The sequence below is a fragment of the Oncorhynchus keta genome, chromosome 31, assembly GCF_023373465.1.
Source record: "Oncorhynchus keta strain PuntledgeMale-10-30-2019 chromosome 31, Oket_V2, whole genome shotgun sequence".
NCBI lineage: Eukaryota > Metazoa > Chordata > Actinopteri > Salmoniformes > Salmonidae > Oncorhynchus > Oncorhynchus keta.
In genome coordinates this window covers 15371469-15387706 of record NC_068451.1, presented here as the reverse complement: position 1 = coordinate 15387706, position 16238 = coordinate 15371469, and the positions used below count along the sequence as shown (strand labels likewise).

At 40.2% G+C, this 16238-nt stretch overlaps 1 protein-coding gene across 2 annotated transcripts in view; it reads left to right on the top strand.

Moving 5' to 3' along the window:
• LOC118373971 (metalloreductase STEAP4-like) overlaps positions 1–10076 on the top strand; it is a 40353-nt gene extending 30277 nt beyond the window's left edge. For both annotated transcript variants that reach the window (XM_052489678.1, XM_052489677.1), the window contains 6 exons: positions 1817–2095; positions 2180–2274; positions 5075–5185; positions 5391–5433; positions 6308–6472; positions 9430–10076. In XM_052489678.1, coding sequence (XP_052345638.1) covers positions 1817–2095; positions 2180–2274; positions 5075–5185; positions 5391–5433; positions 6308–6472; positions 9430–9693 — 957 coding nt within the window. In that variant the 3' untranslated portion in view covers positions 9694–10076. The remainder of the gene's footprint in view (positions 1–1816; positions 2096–2179; positions 2275–5074; positions 5186–5390; positions 5434–6307; positions 6473–9429) is intronic.
• Positions 10077–16238: the final 6162 nt, after the last annotated feature.

Sequence of the window (16238 nt, the reverse complement as noted above, 5' to 3'; positions counted from 1 at the left end):
AGGAACTACAGCCCCCCGTTCAGCTGAAACGGTGGTGCAGGGAATGCAAAAATATTCTTAGAAATATTTAACCTCCACACGTTAACAAGTCCAATACCTCAAATGAAAGATAAACACCTTGTTCATCTACCCAGCGTGTCAGATTTTTTAAATGTTTTACGGCGAAAACACAGCATGTATTTATGTTAGACCACCACCAAAACAAAGAAAAAACGTAGCCATTTTGTACCACAAAAGATAAAATCACAAAAGCAGGATTTAAAAAATAATAATTCACTAACCTCTTGAAAATCTTAATCAGATGACAGTCATATGACATGTTACACAGTACATGTATGTTTTGTTCGATAATATGCATTTTATATCCATAAATCTCGGTTTACATTGACGCCATGTTCATAAAATTCTTCAAAATGTCCGGAGGAATTATAGAAAGCTACGCCAGATAACAGAAATACTCATCATAAACTTTGACTAAAGATACACGTTCTACGTATAATTAAAAAGATACACTGGTTCTTAGTGCAACCGCTTGGTCACATTTCTTTTAACGTTACGGAAAAAGCCCACCATGCAATAATCTGAGACGGCGCTCAGACGTAACAATATTTCTCCGCTATGTTGGAGTCAACAGAAATACAAAATTACAACATAAATATTCCCTTACCTTTGATGGTCTTCGATCAGAATGTAGTGCAAGGAGTCCTAGTTCAACAATAAATCGTTTTGTTTCATAATGTTCAATTCTAGTGTCCATGTAGCAGCATTTGCTACCACTTTCAGCTCAAATGCCCAAAAAATGACTTCTGGTCCAGAATAATTTTGCATCAAATCTTCCAAATTACATATTACAGGTCGACGAAACTGGTCAAACTAAGTGCAGAATCAATCTTCAGGATGTTATAATCATACAGATCGAATATCATTCCAACCGGGCAATCCTAGTTCATCTGGGGCTGACTGGAACAGACAAAGCACTCTAACGCATACGCGCCTTCAAGCACATGGAAATCTTTGCCACAGTTAGTACTTTTACTTCCCATTGGGTCAAAGTTCACAGCAAATGCTCCATTACACTTTCTACTGAATGAGGACATCTAGTGGAAGACATAGGAAGTGTTTCCAGATCCATAACTTGTAGGGAAGGAAGAGGGAGGGGGCGATGACGTCAAAGTTGCCCCAACTTTCAGGATTCCAAAACTAGTTTGGAAGATTGCCTGCCCTGTGAGTTCTGTTATACTCACAGACATAATTCAAACGGTTTTAGAAGCTTCAGAGTGTTTTCTATCCAATAATAATAATAATATGCATGAATTAGCAAATTAGTACAGATTTTGATGCAGTTCACTATGGGCACGCAATTCAGCCAAAGGGGAAATACCGCCCCCTATCCTTAACAAGTTTTAAGGCACATAAAAGGTAACATGTTCCAGAAGGCATTTCTGCCAAAAAAACGCATTTTGCGACAAAAAAAAGAAGATTATGTTGAAATGGCTCTCGTGTGAAGTAGTGACCCACGACATACACCTAGTTTCCTGAAATGGGTATATTTCAGAAAAAGGCTCAGTGTCGTTATCCTCACAAAGTGGGGTATTGAAAACAGTGGTGTCAATACCTTTCTAAGATTTGTTTTATTACTTGTTAAACATATCTTTCACTGAGCACTTATTAGTATAAAATAATATAATTTTCCGCATTTGTGGAGCACCAATGTAGCTGAGTATTTGAATGATTTATTTTATGCAGGCATTTTTGCTCATATTTATCAAGGGTGTCAATTTCAGGACCCCACTGTATGTGTATAAATATATGTCAGGTGTATATCTGCGGGGAAAGTGTGGAGGCCAAGCAGGCGGTGATAGCGGTAGCCATCAAGCTGGGTTTCAGTGCCCTGGACCGGGGATTTCTCTCAGTGGCCCGGGAGCTGGAGGACTTCCCCCTACAGCTGTTCCCCCAGTGGAGGCTCCCCCTGCACATCGCCATTGGCCTCAGTGCTGCCTTCTTCTTCTACCTGCTGATCAGAGACATCATCTATGCATACGTCACCCAGAGCAAAGACATCTCCTTCAGAATCATGGTCTCACTGGCCAACAAGGTACTGGCCACAGGCCCTCTGAGTGGTTGTGTTTGTGTTTCTCTGTGTGTTACCAGCTGTTCAAGGTGTGTGTGTTCTCCCCAGGTGTGTCCCATCGTGTCTCTGATCATGCTGTCTCTCTGTTACCTGCCTGGTGTCCTGGCTTCCTTCCTGCAGCTCTACAGAGGCACCAAGTACAGGTCAGACCTCTGTGTGTATGTGAGTGTGTTTGCATGCATGTATGTTTAATCAATGTTGTGTACGTACAGTTGAAGTCAGAAGTTTACATGCACTTAGTTTGGAGTCATTAAAACTCGTTTTTCAACCACTCCACAAATTTCTTGTAAACAATCTATAGTTTTGGCAAGTCGGTTAGGACATCTACTTTCTGTATGACAAGTAATTTTTTCAACAATTGTTTAAGACAGATTATTTCACTGTATCACAATTCCAGTGAGTCAGAAGTTTACATATACTTGATTGTGCAATGATTGTGCCTTTAAAACTTCTTGTGACTAGCAATCCCGGATCCGGGAGCGTAATCATAGCCTCAAACGAATTAGCATAACGCAGTGGACATAAATACCACTAGAAAATGTTCCTATTCATGAAAATCACAAATGAAATATATTGAGACACAGCTTAGCCTTTTTTTAATCACACTGTCATCTCAGATTTTCAAAATATGCGTTACAGCCAATGCTAGACAAGCATTTGGGTAAGTTTATCATGGCATAATGCTATGCTAGGCTCTGCTGGCAGCAGGCAACATTTTCACAAAAATAAGAAAAGCAATCAAATTAAATCATTTACCTTTGAAGAACTTCGGATGTTTTCACTCAGGAGACTCCCAGTTAGATAGCAAATGTTCCTTTTTTCCAAAAAGAATATTTTTGTAGGCGAAATAGCTCTCGTTTGTTCATCATGCTTGGCTGAGAAATCAACCGGAAAATGCTATCACTACAATGGCAAACTTTTTTCCAAATTAGCTCCATAATATCGACAGAAACATGGCAAACGCTGTTTAGAATCAATCCTCAAGGTGTTTTTAACATATATATTCAATAATATATCCGTTGAGGCAATTGGTTTCTCATAAGAAGCGATTGGAAAAATGGCTACCTCAGTATTTTACGCAAGATTTTCTGCGGGAGACATCAGGTGACCACTTGTTAAATGTGGTCCCTTATGGCTATTCTTCAACAGAAATCCGTAAAAAGACGTCACAATGCTGTAGACAACTTGGGGACTACGTAGAAAACTTAAGCTCATTCGTAGCTCATTCACAGCCATTTAAGGAGTCATTGGCAAGAGGTGGTTTCAAAAAATGCGGCACTTCCTGATTGGATTTTTATCTGGGTTTCGCCTGTAGCATCAGTTCTGTTGCACTCACAGACAATATCTTTGCAGTTCTGGAAACATCAGAGTGTTTTCTATCCAAAGCTGTCAATTATATGCATAGTCGAGCATCTTTTCATGACAAAATATCTTGTTTAAAACGGGAACGTTTTTCAACCAAAAATTAAAATATCGCCCCCTAGTCGTAAAAAAAATGATGACAGAAAATGATGTCATGGCTTTAGAAGCTTCTGATAGGCTAACTGACAACATTTGAGTCATTTGGAGGTGTACCTGTGGATGTATTTCAAGGCCTACCTTCAAACTCAGTGCCTCTGACTCAATTTAAAGTCACTGAGATCTTCAGTAAGGCCATTCTACTGTCAATGTTTGTCTACATAGATTGCATAGCTGTGTGCTCGATTTTATACACCTGTTAGCAAAGGGTGTGTCTGAAATAGCCGAATCCACTAATTTTTAAGTGGTGTCCACATACACTACCTGCCAAATGTTTTAAAACACCTACTCATTCAAGGGTTTTTCTTTATTTTTGCTATTTTCTACATTGTAGAATAATAGTGAAGACATCACAACTATGAAATAACACATATGGAATAATGTAGTAACCAAAAAACTGTTCAACAAATCAAAATGTATTTAATATTTGAGATTTGAGCTGTTGACAGCTTTGCACACTCTTGGAATTCTCTCTTAGAATGTTTTTCCAACAGTCTTGAAGGAGTTCCCACATATCCTGAGCACTTGTTGGCTCCTTTTCCTTCACACTGCGGTCCAACTCAGACCAAACTATCTCAATTTGGTTGTGGTCGAGGGATTGTGGAGGCCAGGTCATCTGAGACAGGACTCCATCACTCTCATTCTTGGTAAAATAGCCCTTACACAGCCTGGAGGTGTGTTGGGTCATTGTCCTGCTCCTTTGCACCCCAGTATCTCTACTTGCACATTCATCTTCTGCACATCTATCACTCCAGTGTTTAATTGCTAAATTATAATTACTTCATTATGGCCTATTTATTGCCTTACCTCCCTAATCCTACCTCATTTGACTGTACATTTGTTTATTCCATGTGTAACTCCGTGTTGTTGTTTCTGTCGCACTGCTTTGTGCTATCTTGGCCAGGTCGCAGTTGTAAATGAGAACTTGTTCTCAACTGGTCTACCTGGTTAAATAAAGGTGAAAATTAAATTGATAAAAATGACAGTCCCACTAAACCCATACCAGATGGGATTGTGTATCGCTGCAGATAGCTGTGGTAGCCGTGTTTGTTAAGTGTGCCATGAATTCTAAATAATTCGCAGACAGTGTCACCAGCAAAACACCCCCACACTATATCACCTCCTCCTCCATGCTTTACGGTGAGAAACACACATGCATTCTAGGTGACTACCTCATGAAGCTGGTTGAGAAATGCCAAGTGTGCAAAGCTGTCATCAAGGCAAAGGGTGGCTATTTGAAAATGTATTGAACACTTTTTTGGTTATGACATGAATCCAAATGTGTTATTTCATAGTTTTGATGTCTTCACTATTATTCTACAATGTAGAAAATAGTAATAATGAAAAACCCTTGAATGAGTGTACTTTTGTATATATGTACTGTATTTATGTTGATTATTAGTGTTTATGTATGTTTAACATCAGGCGCTTCCCTGATTGGCTGGACCGCTGGATGCTGTGCAGGAAACAGCTGGGTCTTCTGGCACTGGGATTCGCCTTTCTGCACGTGCTCTACACACTGATCATACCCATACGGTCAGTGGAACACACACACACACACACACACACACACACACACACACACACACACACACACACACACACACACACACACACACACACACACACACACACACACACACACACACACACACACACACACACACACACACACACACACACACAGTGAAATGTGTCTTCCATTGGATTTTAGTAAAGAAAGTATTGATTTTCTTCCCAGGTACTATGTGAGGTTCAAGGCCACTGAACGCACTGTCTCTATGGTAAGAACACCTACCTAGCTTTAAGGCCAAATTAAGCTCTGTCAAAACAGTGAACATTGGATAGACAAAATTGTGTACAGATTTAAGACCTTAATTTGAACACTCTGTTGACGCTGAGAATTTTCCTGTGCTGCAGCATTTATATAACCATGTATTAGTGTGAATTTACTTTAAAGAGATACTCTGGAACTTTTGTATACTTTTTGGCCAGTAGTTCTGAAAGCAGCACTCACGAGCCAAAAGTGGTGAAAACGAGTACTACGTGACACCAAGTCCTTGCTTTCTCTGGATCTGCTGTGGCCACTGAGCTGTTGGGCCAGCCCTGCAACCCCATTGGTTAATGCTGGGCGGGACTCTTGCTAGCTGTCACTCAAATGTGAGGGGCTGAAGCTCTTTTGCTCGAACTCAAATTGCTAAGTGGCTGGCCCATATGGGGGAAATGTAGGGAAAATGGCGATGCACAGCTTCAAGAAAACGGTCACTTTTCAAGTATTTCATGAATAATTGAGGTACGAAAGTAATTCTGCTCATAGAAAATGAATGTATGAACTACATATTGAGACATCTAGCCTAAAGAAGGAGGTTTAAAAAATATTTTCTTAGTCGCCATGGAACTGGAGCATTTCTTAACAGTGTTGCACTTTTCAGGTAGCTTAATTTTGGCCAGCTAATAGCCTAACCACCAATCAAGTAACATTACATTGGCAGAAAAGTGGGAATGGAGTAAATGTTTGAATGCTGTTGCTGCAGGATTATTTTTCTGAGACAATACTGGTCATATTAAGATCCTACATCTGTACAATGGAAACACACCCACACTATATAGCAATATGCAGGCACTAGTTTTGATTATAAACACGCCTCTCTCTCTCAGATCAGAGAGAACAGGACCACTCAGTTTGATACGACGACGGCCTGGCGTGGTGACTCCTACTTATCCCTGGGAATTCTGGGATTTGGCCTGTACGTCCTGTTAGGAATCACATCTCTTCCCTCCGTCATTAACACTCTCAGCTGGAGGGAGTTCAGCTTCATACAGGTGGGATCACCAGGACTGGTCACACTGAATGTTTAGGCCAGACACACTTGTGAGGCACTCATTTTCTGCCCATTTTTACTAGCAGTGGGGGAATAAAATCGATACAGTCATACAGTGGGGGAAAAAAGTATTTAGTCAGCCACCCATTGTGCAAGTTCTCCCACTTAAAAGGATGAGAGAGGCCTGTAATTTTCATCATAGTTACACTTCAACTATGACAGACAAAATGAGAAAAAAAATCCAGAAAATCACATTGAAGGATATTTAATGAATTTATTTGCAAATTATGGTAGAAAATAAGTATTTGGTCAACAACAAAAGTTTATCTCAATACTTTGTTATATACCCTTTGTTGGCAATGACAGAGGTCAAACAAGTCTTCACAAGGTTTTCACACACTGTTGCTGGTATTTTGGCCCATTCTTCCATGCAGATCTCCTCTAGAGAAGTCATGTTTTGGGGCTGTTGCTGGGCAACACGGACTTTCAACTCCCTCCAAAGATTTTCTATTGGGTTGAGGTCTGGAGACTGGTTAGGCCACTTCAGGACCTTGAAATGCTTCTTACGAAGCCACTCCTTCGTTGCCCGGGCGGTGTGTTTGGGATCATTGTCATGCTGAAAGACCCAGCCACGTTTCATCTTCAATGCCCTTGCTGATGGAAGGAGTATTTCACTCAAAATCTCACGATACATGGCCCCATTCATTCTTTCCTTTACACGGATCAGTCATCCTGGTCCTTTTGCAGAAAAACAGCCCCAAAGCATGATGTTTCCACCCCCATGCTTCACAGTACGTATGGTGTTCTTTGGATGCAACTCAGCATTCTTTGTCCTCCAAACACGACGAGTTGAGTTTTTACCAAAAAGTTATATTTTGGTATCATCTGACCATATGACATTCTCCCAATCTTCTTCTGGATCATCCAAATGCTCTCTAGCCAACTTCAGACGGGCCTGGACATGTACTGGCTTAAGCAGGGGGACACGTCTGGCACTGCAGGATTTGAGTCCCTGGCGGCGTAGTGTGTTACTGATGGAAGGCTTTGTTACTTTGGTGTCAGCTCTCTGCTGGTCATTCACTAGATCCCCCTGTGTGGTTCTGGGATTTTTGCTCACCGTTCTTGTGATCATTTTGACCCTACGGGGTGAGATCTTGCGTGGAGCCCCAGATCGAGGGAGATTATCAGTGGTCTTGTATGTCTTCCATTTCCTAATAATTGCTCCCACAGTTGATTTCTTCAAACCGAGCTGCTTACCTATTGCAGATACAGTTTTCCCAGCCTGGTGCAGGTCTACAATTTTATTTCTGGTGTCCTTTGACAGCTCTTTGGTCTTGGCCATAGTGGAGTTTGGAGTGTGACTGTTTGAGGTTGTGGACAGGTGTCTTTTATACTGATAACAAGTTCAAACAGGTGCCATTAATACAGGTAAAGAGTGGAGGACAGAGGAGCCTCTTAAAGAACAAGTTACAGGTCTGTGAGAGCCAGAAATCTTGCTTGTTTGTAGGTGAACAAATACTTATTTTCCACCAAATACGTTCATAAAAAATCCTACGATGTGATTTTCTGGATTTATTTTCTAATTTTGTCTGTCATAGTTGAAGTGTACCTATGATGAAAATTACAGGCCTCTCATCTTTTTAAGTGGGAGAACTTGCACAATTGGTGGCTGACTAAATACTTTTTTGGACAATATTATGTTGATACTTTGACTCCAAGTATCGATTTGCCTAGGTAGCGTTATTTTTCATCCTATAGTTTGTTCTCCATCTTCTTTTGAAATAGTGAGACAATGTTTTCTTATTTCCATGACTGATAAAAAAAACTATTTTTCTCATGCTCGCTCTTGTCTTTCTGCAGCAGACATATAATGAGCAATATGTTTGGAACATCAAATCGCAATAAAATCTAAGTATCGAATCACAATAGTCATACAATTGTGAAAATTGTAATACATACCGTATCTCACCTAAGTATTGTGATAATGTTGTGTCGTGAGGTCCCTTGCAATTCCCAGCCCTAATTTGTACACTTACCCCCTTCAGTATTTCCCCTATTAGCTTATTCATGCGGGGTGCAGAGCCAACATCCAGGCCAGAATGCAATAAAACTCCAGGAAAGTAATCTAATTTTCAGCAGACAAGCCAGAGGTTATGTGCTGGGGATATGAAGCTGTATTCCCATCACTACAGGGAACACACACACTCATTCATAATGTAACTGGGTCACGAGAAACTCCGGCTCATTCTCTAATTCATTAATTTCCCTCAAATTGAAGCAGTGATTTAAATGTTAAGTTATTCATCAAATGTAATTTAGGAAGAATATATTACAACAGGCCAGGAGAATTCACGTGTGTGTGCGCTCGCAGGGGCGGCATGCACCCCAAAACATTTGAAAGGGCAGAAGATGCGTGAGGATAGCTGGGTTACGGCTAGGCCCCGCATCCGGACGTTGGAGCATTTTGCGTTTGTCAAACACCAGAGGCAGACTTTTACTGTAATCTAGAGCCATAATCATTATGCTTAATTCCAGGGGTCCTCCTGACTGGTGGTTCTTTTTTTAAAGAAACAAAATATTCTTCTCTGCATCTATGCTAAAATTTGGGTAAAAGCTTGAAAGGAATGTGAGTCTTATTCAGTACATTTAGTAATGCTTGCTTTTTTCAAGTCTACCAACCTTGCCAGCAGGCATGCCAGCTAAGATAGCTAGCTACTTTAACTTGATTGATAGCCGGAAATGGCTTCTTCGCAGCTAGGGAGGGGAAACTTTCCAAAATGAAAACAATTAGAAATTAGCTAGTTTGATTGGCAATATACTAAAATGTAAACAAAGTTTAATTTATCATGGGAGGTCAAAAGGGCAGGTGCTCATGCTCCCTTAGACCTCTATCTGTGCACGTACCTGGCACGTGTGTGTGTGGTTCATGTGTTTATGTGTTCTTTTCTCCCCCACCAGTCCAAGCTGGGTCACCTGACTCTGCTGTTGTGTACGGCGCACACCTACCTGTACGGCTGGAACAGATTCCTGAGTTCCTCCACCTACAAGTGGTACACCCCACCGGGCTACATGCTGTGTCTGGTGCTTCCCTCTGTGGTGCTGCTACTCAAGCTGCTGCTCATAACCCCCTGTGTGGACCGAACCATCACCCGCATACGACAGGGCTGGGAGAGGGGGGCAGATCAGAGGAACCCTAAAGACAGCCAACCACTGATACCTTAGAGGACACACACACAATAACACCCTCAGTGTGATGACAGCTTTGTCTTTGAGGCATGAACTCTTGTTTCTTTGCTATTGTACCCTCAGAGGTTGGCTACCATTCAATCATCGTTTGCCATGTTTCTGGGATCAAAAACCAACAATAACATTTAATTGATATGCAGTCGTATTTATTTTTATATTACACTGTAAACATTGTAGCATTTTAATACATATATTTGCAATAGTACACAAACCAGACACTAGTTTTCACTGATGAAAGCTCTCTCTATCACTCTCTCATATTCTCTCTTACAGTACATCCTCTCTCTTCTTTGATTGACTGTACAGTTATCCCCAGATGAAACACAGGTTTCAGAGACATATAAACGTTTTTAAATATATATTTTGTGTCTGTCTCATACCTCTCCAGGGGCAGGTCAGACACATAAAAACACATCTATCAGTGTGATCCTCTCTGGGGCAGAGTGTTATTATTTCCTCCAGAAAACAGACTCTCTGAAACCCAGCAACAGGCTTCCCTTTCATCACTAGATAGACAGAGTGGCCCACAGTGTCTTCTGTTATGGGGAGCACTTCCATTTGTGGTGGATATAGCTGGCTGTTTGTGTACAGTGCCTTGCAAAAGCATTCATCCCCTTTGGCGTTTTTCCAATTTGTTGAATTACTACCTGTAATTTCAATAGATTTTTTTAAAGATTTCATGTAATTGACATACCCAAAATAGTCAAATTTGGTGAAGTGAAAAAAATAACTTGTTTAAAACTTAGGGCTGAAATCCCGTTAACGGGATCGATATGACAACAGCCAGTGAAAGTGCAGGGCGCCAAATTCAAAACAACAAAAATCTCATTATACAAGTATTTTACACCATTTTAAAGATACAATTCTCGTTAATCCAGCCACAGTGTCTGATTTAAAAAAAGGCTTTACAGTGAAAGCACCACAAACAATTATGTTAAGGTCACCACCAAGTCACAGAAAAACACAGCCATTTTTCCAGCCAAAGATAGGAGTCACAAAAAGCACAAATAGAGATCAAATGAATCACTAACCTTTGATGATCTTCATCGGATGACACTCATAGGACTTCATGTTACACAATACATGTGTGTTTTGTTTGATAAAGTTCATATTTATCTTTTTAAAAATCTGAGTTTCCATTGGCGCATTATGTTCAGTAGTTCCAAAAACATCCAGTGATTTTGCATAGCCACATCAATTTACAGAAATACTCAAACATTGATAAGAGTTATAAGTGTTATGTGTGAAATTATAGTTCCACTTCTCCTTAATGCAACCGCTGTGTCAGATTACAAAAAAGCTTTACGGAAAAAGCAAACCATGCAATAATCTGAGAATGGCGCCCAGAAAACATTTACATATATCCACCATGTTGGAGTCAACAGAAGTTAGAAATAACATTATAAATATTCACTTACCTTTGATGATCTTCATCAGAATGCACTCCCAGGAATCCTAGTTCCACAATAAATGTTTGATTTGTTCAATAATGTCCGTCATTTATGTCCAAATAGCTACTTTTGTTAGCGTGTTTGGTAAACAAATCAAAACTCACGAAGCGCAATCACTAGTTGCAGAGGAAATGTCAAAACGTTCCGTTACAGTCCTTTAGAAACAGGTCAAACGATGTATGGAATCAATCTTTAGGATGTTTAACATAAATCATCAATAAAGTTCCAACCGGAGAATTCCTTTGTCTTCAGACATGCAAAGAAACGCAGCTACTTCTCATGTGAAATGCGCGTGACCAGCCTGTGGCACTCTGCCAGAGACCTGACTCATTCAGCTCTCATTCGGCCCCACTTCACAGTAGAAGCATCAAACAAGTTTCTAAAGACGGTTGATATCTAGTGGAAGCCTTAGGAAGTGCAACTTGACCAACATCCCACTGTTTGTTCGATAGGGGCAGAGTTGAAAATCGACCAACCTCAGATTTCCCACTTCCTGTTTGGATTTTTTCTCAGGTTTTTCCCTGCCATATGAGTTCTGTTATACTCACAGACATCATTCAAACAGTTTGAGAAATGTCAGAGTGTTTTCTATCCAAATGCACTAATAATATGCATATATTAGCAACTGGGACTGAGTTTACTCTGGGCACCTTAATCATCCAAGCTACTCAATACTGCCCCCGGCCATTAGAAGTTTTTTTTAAATGCACAAAATAAAAAAAGGAAAGGTGGTGCGTGCATATGTATTCACCCCCTTTGCTATGAAGTCCCTAAATAGGATGTGGTGCAACCAATTAACTTAAGAAGTCACATAATTAGTTAAATAAAGTTCAACTGTGTGCAATCTAAGTGTCACGTGATCTCAGTATATAGACACCTGTTCTGAAAAGCCCCAGAGTCTGCAACGCCACTAAGCAAGGGGTACCACCAAGCAAGCAGCAGCATGATGACCAAAGAGCTCTGCAAACAGGTCAGGGACAAAGTTGTGGAGAAGTACAGATCAGGGTTGGGTTATAAAAAAATATCTGAAACTTTGAAGAGCCCACGGAGCACCATTAAATCCATTATTAAAAAAATGGAAAGAATATCGCGCCACAAGAAATCTGCCAAGAGAGGGCCGCCCACCAAACTCACAGACCAGGCAAGGAGGGCATTAATCAGAGAGGCAACAAAGAGACCAAAGATAACACTAAAGGAGCTGCAATGCTCCACAGCGGAGATTGGAGTATCTGTCCATAGGACCACTTTAAGCCGTACACTCCACAGAGCTGGTCTTTATGGAAGAGTGGCCAGAAAAAAAGCCATTGCTTAACCTTTTTGGGATAGGGGGCAGCATTTTCACTTTTGGATGAATAGCGTGCCCAGAGTGAACTGCCTCCTACTCTGTTCCAGATGCTAATATATGCATATTATTATTATAATTGGATAGAAAACACTCTGAAGTCTCCAAAACTGTTTGAATGATGTCTGTGAGTATAACAGAACTCACAGAACTGCCGGGGCGGCAGCGTAGCCTAGTGGTTAGAGCGTTGGACTAGTGACTGGAAGGTTGCGAGTTCAAACCCCAGAGCTGACAAGGTACAAATCTGTCGTTCTGCCCCTGAACAGGCAGTTAACCCACTGGCTGTCATTGAAAATAAGAATGTGTTCTTAACTGACTTGCCTGGTTAAATGAAGGTAAAATTCAAATTAAAACATGGCAGGCAAAATCCAACCAGGAAGTGGGTAATCTGAGTTTGTAGTTTTTCAACTCATTGCCATTCCAATATACAGTGCCTGTGGGGTCACTAGATGTCAACAGTCTTTAGAACCTTGTTTCACGCTTCTACTGTGAAGTGGGGCTGAATGAGAGGGGATTGAGAGTGCCATGGCTGGAAGAGTGCCATGGCCTCGTGACACGCGTTCATGTGAGAGTTACCTCACATTCCATTGCTTTTCTACAGACAAAGGAATTCTCCGGTTGGAACATTATGACATTTATGATAAAAACATCCTAAAGATTTGTTTGACATGTTTCTACGGACTGTAACGGAACTTTTTGGACTTTTCGTCCGACCTTTCCGCTGGACTTGCACGCGCGTCGTGTGTTTGGATTCGTTTACCAAACGCGCTAACAAAAGGAGGTGTTTGGACATAAATTATGAACTTTAGCAAACAAATCAAACATTTATTGTGGAACTGGGGTTCCTGGGAGTGCATTCTGATGAAGGTCATCAAAGGTACATGTTACGATAATTATTTTCTCAATTTTCTCATAAACCACTTCAATTAAACTACTCAGTCTGCATCCCAGAATTCGTAAGATTCTGGTTGAATGAAACAGATGGAGGCCCAGCTACGATAGTCAAAATGTTTATTCACGAGAGTGCTCGTCCGTTGTACAAAACCATTCATTTTATACAGGCTCCTTATGCACTTACATGTGTGAAAACAAACAGTAGGTATCCTACGCACATACTTGCACACACAAACAGTAGGTATCCTACGCACTTACTGTATCACTACCCAGCCGACAAAGATTAGGGATACCTTGAGACCTTGAGAAGTACTCCCTGTCCTCTCCCAAATCTCTAGCCAGGTCTGCACCGAATTTTGCTCAGACAGTCTGTGTTTGAGATACTATAAAGACATTATTGTACAGATATGTTGTTTTAACCCAATTCTGACTAAAACTACAGTCACATATATATACTTTTGCTGACTAAAACTACACAAAACCATCAGATAATAATTGTATGATTCTAATCAATTTCATACAGTTATAAGGTTTCAGAGTGGAATTATTTCATCATTATCTTTCAACATTTAACAACACTGTCATCTCAGATTTTCAAAATATGCATTACAGCCAACGCTAGACAAGCATTGCATAATGCTATGCTAGGCTCTGCTGGCAGCAGGCAACATTTTCACAAAAATAAGAAAAGCAACCAAATTAAATAATTTACCTTTGAAGAACTTCGGATGCTTTCACTCAGGAGACTCCCAGTTAGATAGCAAATGTTCCTTTTTTCCAAAAATATTATTTTTGTAGGCGAAATAGCTCCCGTTTGGTCATCATGCTTGGCTGAGAAATCGACCTGAAAATGCTACCAAAATTAGCTCCATAATATCGCAGAAACACGGCAAACGTTGTTTAGGATCCATCGTCAAGGTGTTTTTAACATATATATTCGATAATATATCCGTCGAGGCAATTGGTTTCTCATAAGAAGCGATTGGAAAAATGGCTACCTCAGTATTTTACGCAAGATTTTCTGCGGGAGACACCATGTGACCACTTGCTAAATATGCTCCCTTACGGCTATTCTTCAATGGAAATGCATAAAAAGACGTCACAATGCTGTAGACACCTTGGGAAATACGTGGAAAATGTAAGCTCATTCGTAGCTCATTCACAGCCATTTAAGGAGTCATTGGCATGAAGCGGTTTCAAAAAATGTGGCACTTCCTGGTTGGATTTTTATCTGGGTTTCGCCTGTAACATCAGTTATGTGGCACTCACAGACAATATCTTTGCAGTTTTGGAAACGTCAGAGTGTTTTCTTTCCAAAGCTGTCAATTATATGCATAGTCGAGAATATTTTTGTGACAAAATATATGGTTTAAAACGGGAACGTTTTTCATCCTAAATGTTTTATAGCACCCCCTAATGCTTAACTTTAACAATCAATCCTTAAAACCTCTTGAAGCTAGGTGGCACAATTTTTTTTTTTTAAATAACGTTCCCAAAGTAAACTGCCTATTTCTTAGGACCAGATGCTATAATATGCATATAATTGACAGATTAGGATAAAAAACACTCTAAAGTTTCCAAAACTGTAAAAATATTGTCTGTGAGTATAACACAACTGATATTACAGGCGAAATCCTGAGTAAAATCCAATCATTTTGAAACCCCGGTCTTTCAATGCATCCCTATTGCCCATTGAAAGGGATATCAACCAGATTGCTTTTTCTGTAGCTTCCCTAAGGTGTCTACAGCCTTTAGATGTAGTTCCAGGTCTTTATTTTGAAGAATGAGTGTAAACGTCCACATTGCGTAAGTGGTCAGTTGTTGGCTCTCAGTGTGATTTTTGTGCAAAACAGAGAGGTAGCCATTTTTCTTCCCGGTCCTAGTGAAAAGCCAACTGTCCCGGTTGATATATTATCGAATAGATATTTGAAAAACACCTTGAGGATTGATTATAAAAAACGTCTGACATGTTTCTGTCGATATTATGGATATAATTTGGAATTTTTGTCTGCGTTGTCGTGATCGCTATTTCCGGTGGATTCCTAGGCATAACGCATCAAACTAACGGAGGTATTTGGATATAAAAAAATATATTTTTGGAACAAAAGGAACATTTGCTGTCTAACTGGGAGTCTCGTGAGTGAAAACATCCGAAGCTCATCAAATGTAAACGATTAATTTGATTGCTTTTCTGATTTTTGTGACCAAGTTACCTGCCGCTAGGTGTATATAATGTTTTGTTGATATATCGATAAACTTACACAAACGCTTGTATTGTTTTTGCTGTAAAGCATAATTTCTAAATCTGAGACGACAGGGTGATTAACAAAAGGCTAAGCTGTGTTTCATTATATTTCACTTGTGATTTCATGAATATGAATATTTTCTAGTAAGATTATTTGACCGTTGCACTATGCTATTTAGCATAGTTGATGACAATTATCTCGGATCTGGGATGGGTGGTTCCAAGAGGTTGACTAAATAATACACACTAATACACAAGAATATTTCTTGGTTGTCTCATCCAACATCCAACATTGGCTCCTCGTAGTTAAAAGAAATGGAGCCATCTCCTAGGCCTGGAGGCCTGTATTCGTCATCCTGCTGACCAGATCAAACCTCTCATACATGGAATCAAACAACATCCACAAAGAACCAAAACACTCATACAGGTGAAAGTTGCCCACAACACAGTGATTATGACATTTTTCCATTTCCAAAACACACTGTCAAACCAATTTGTTAGAGCGTTATCCACCCCAGAGTTCTCTGCTAATTCGTGAGCTAATGTGGTTAAACCAGCCAGGGCCTTGGTCACTGATCCGTCTGGAGCT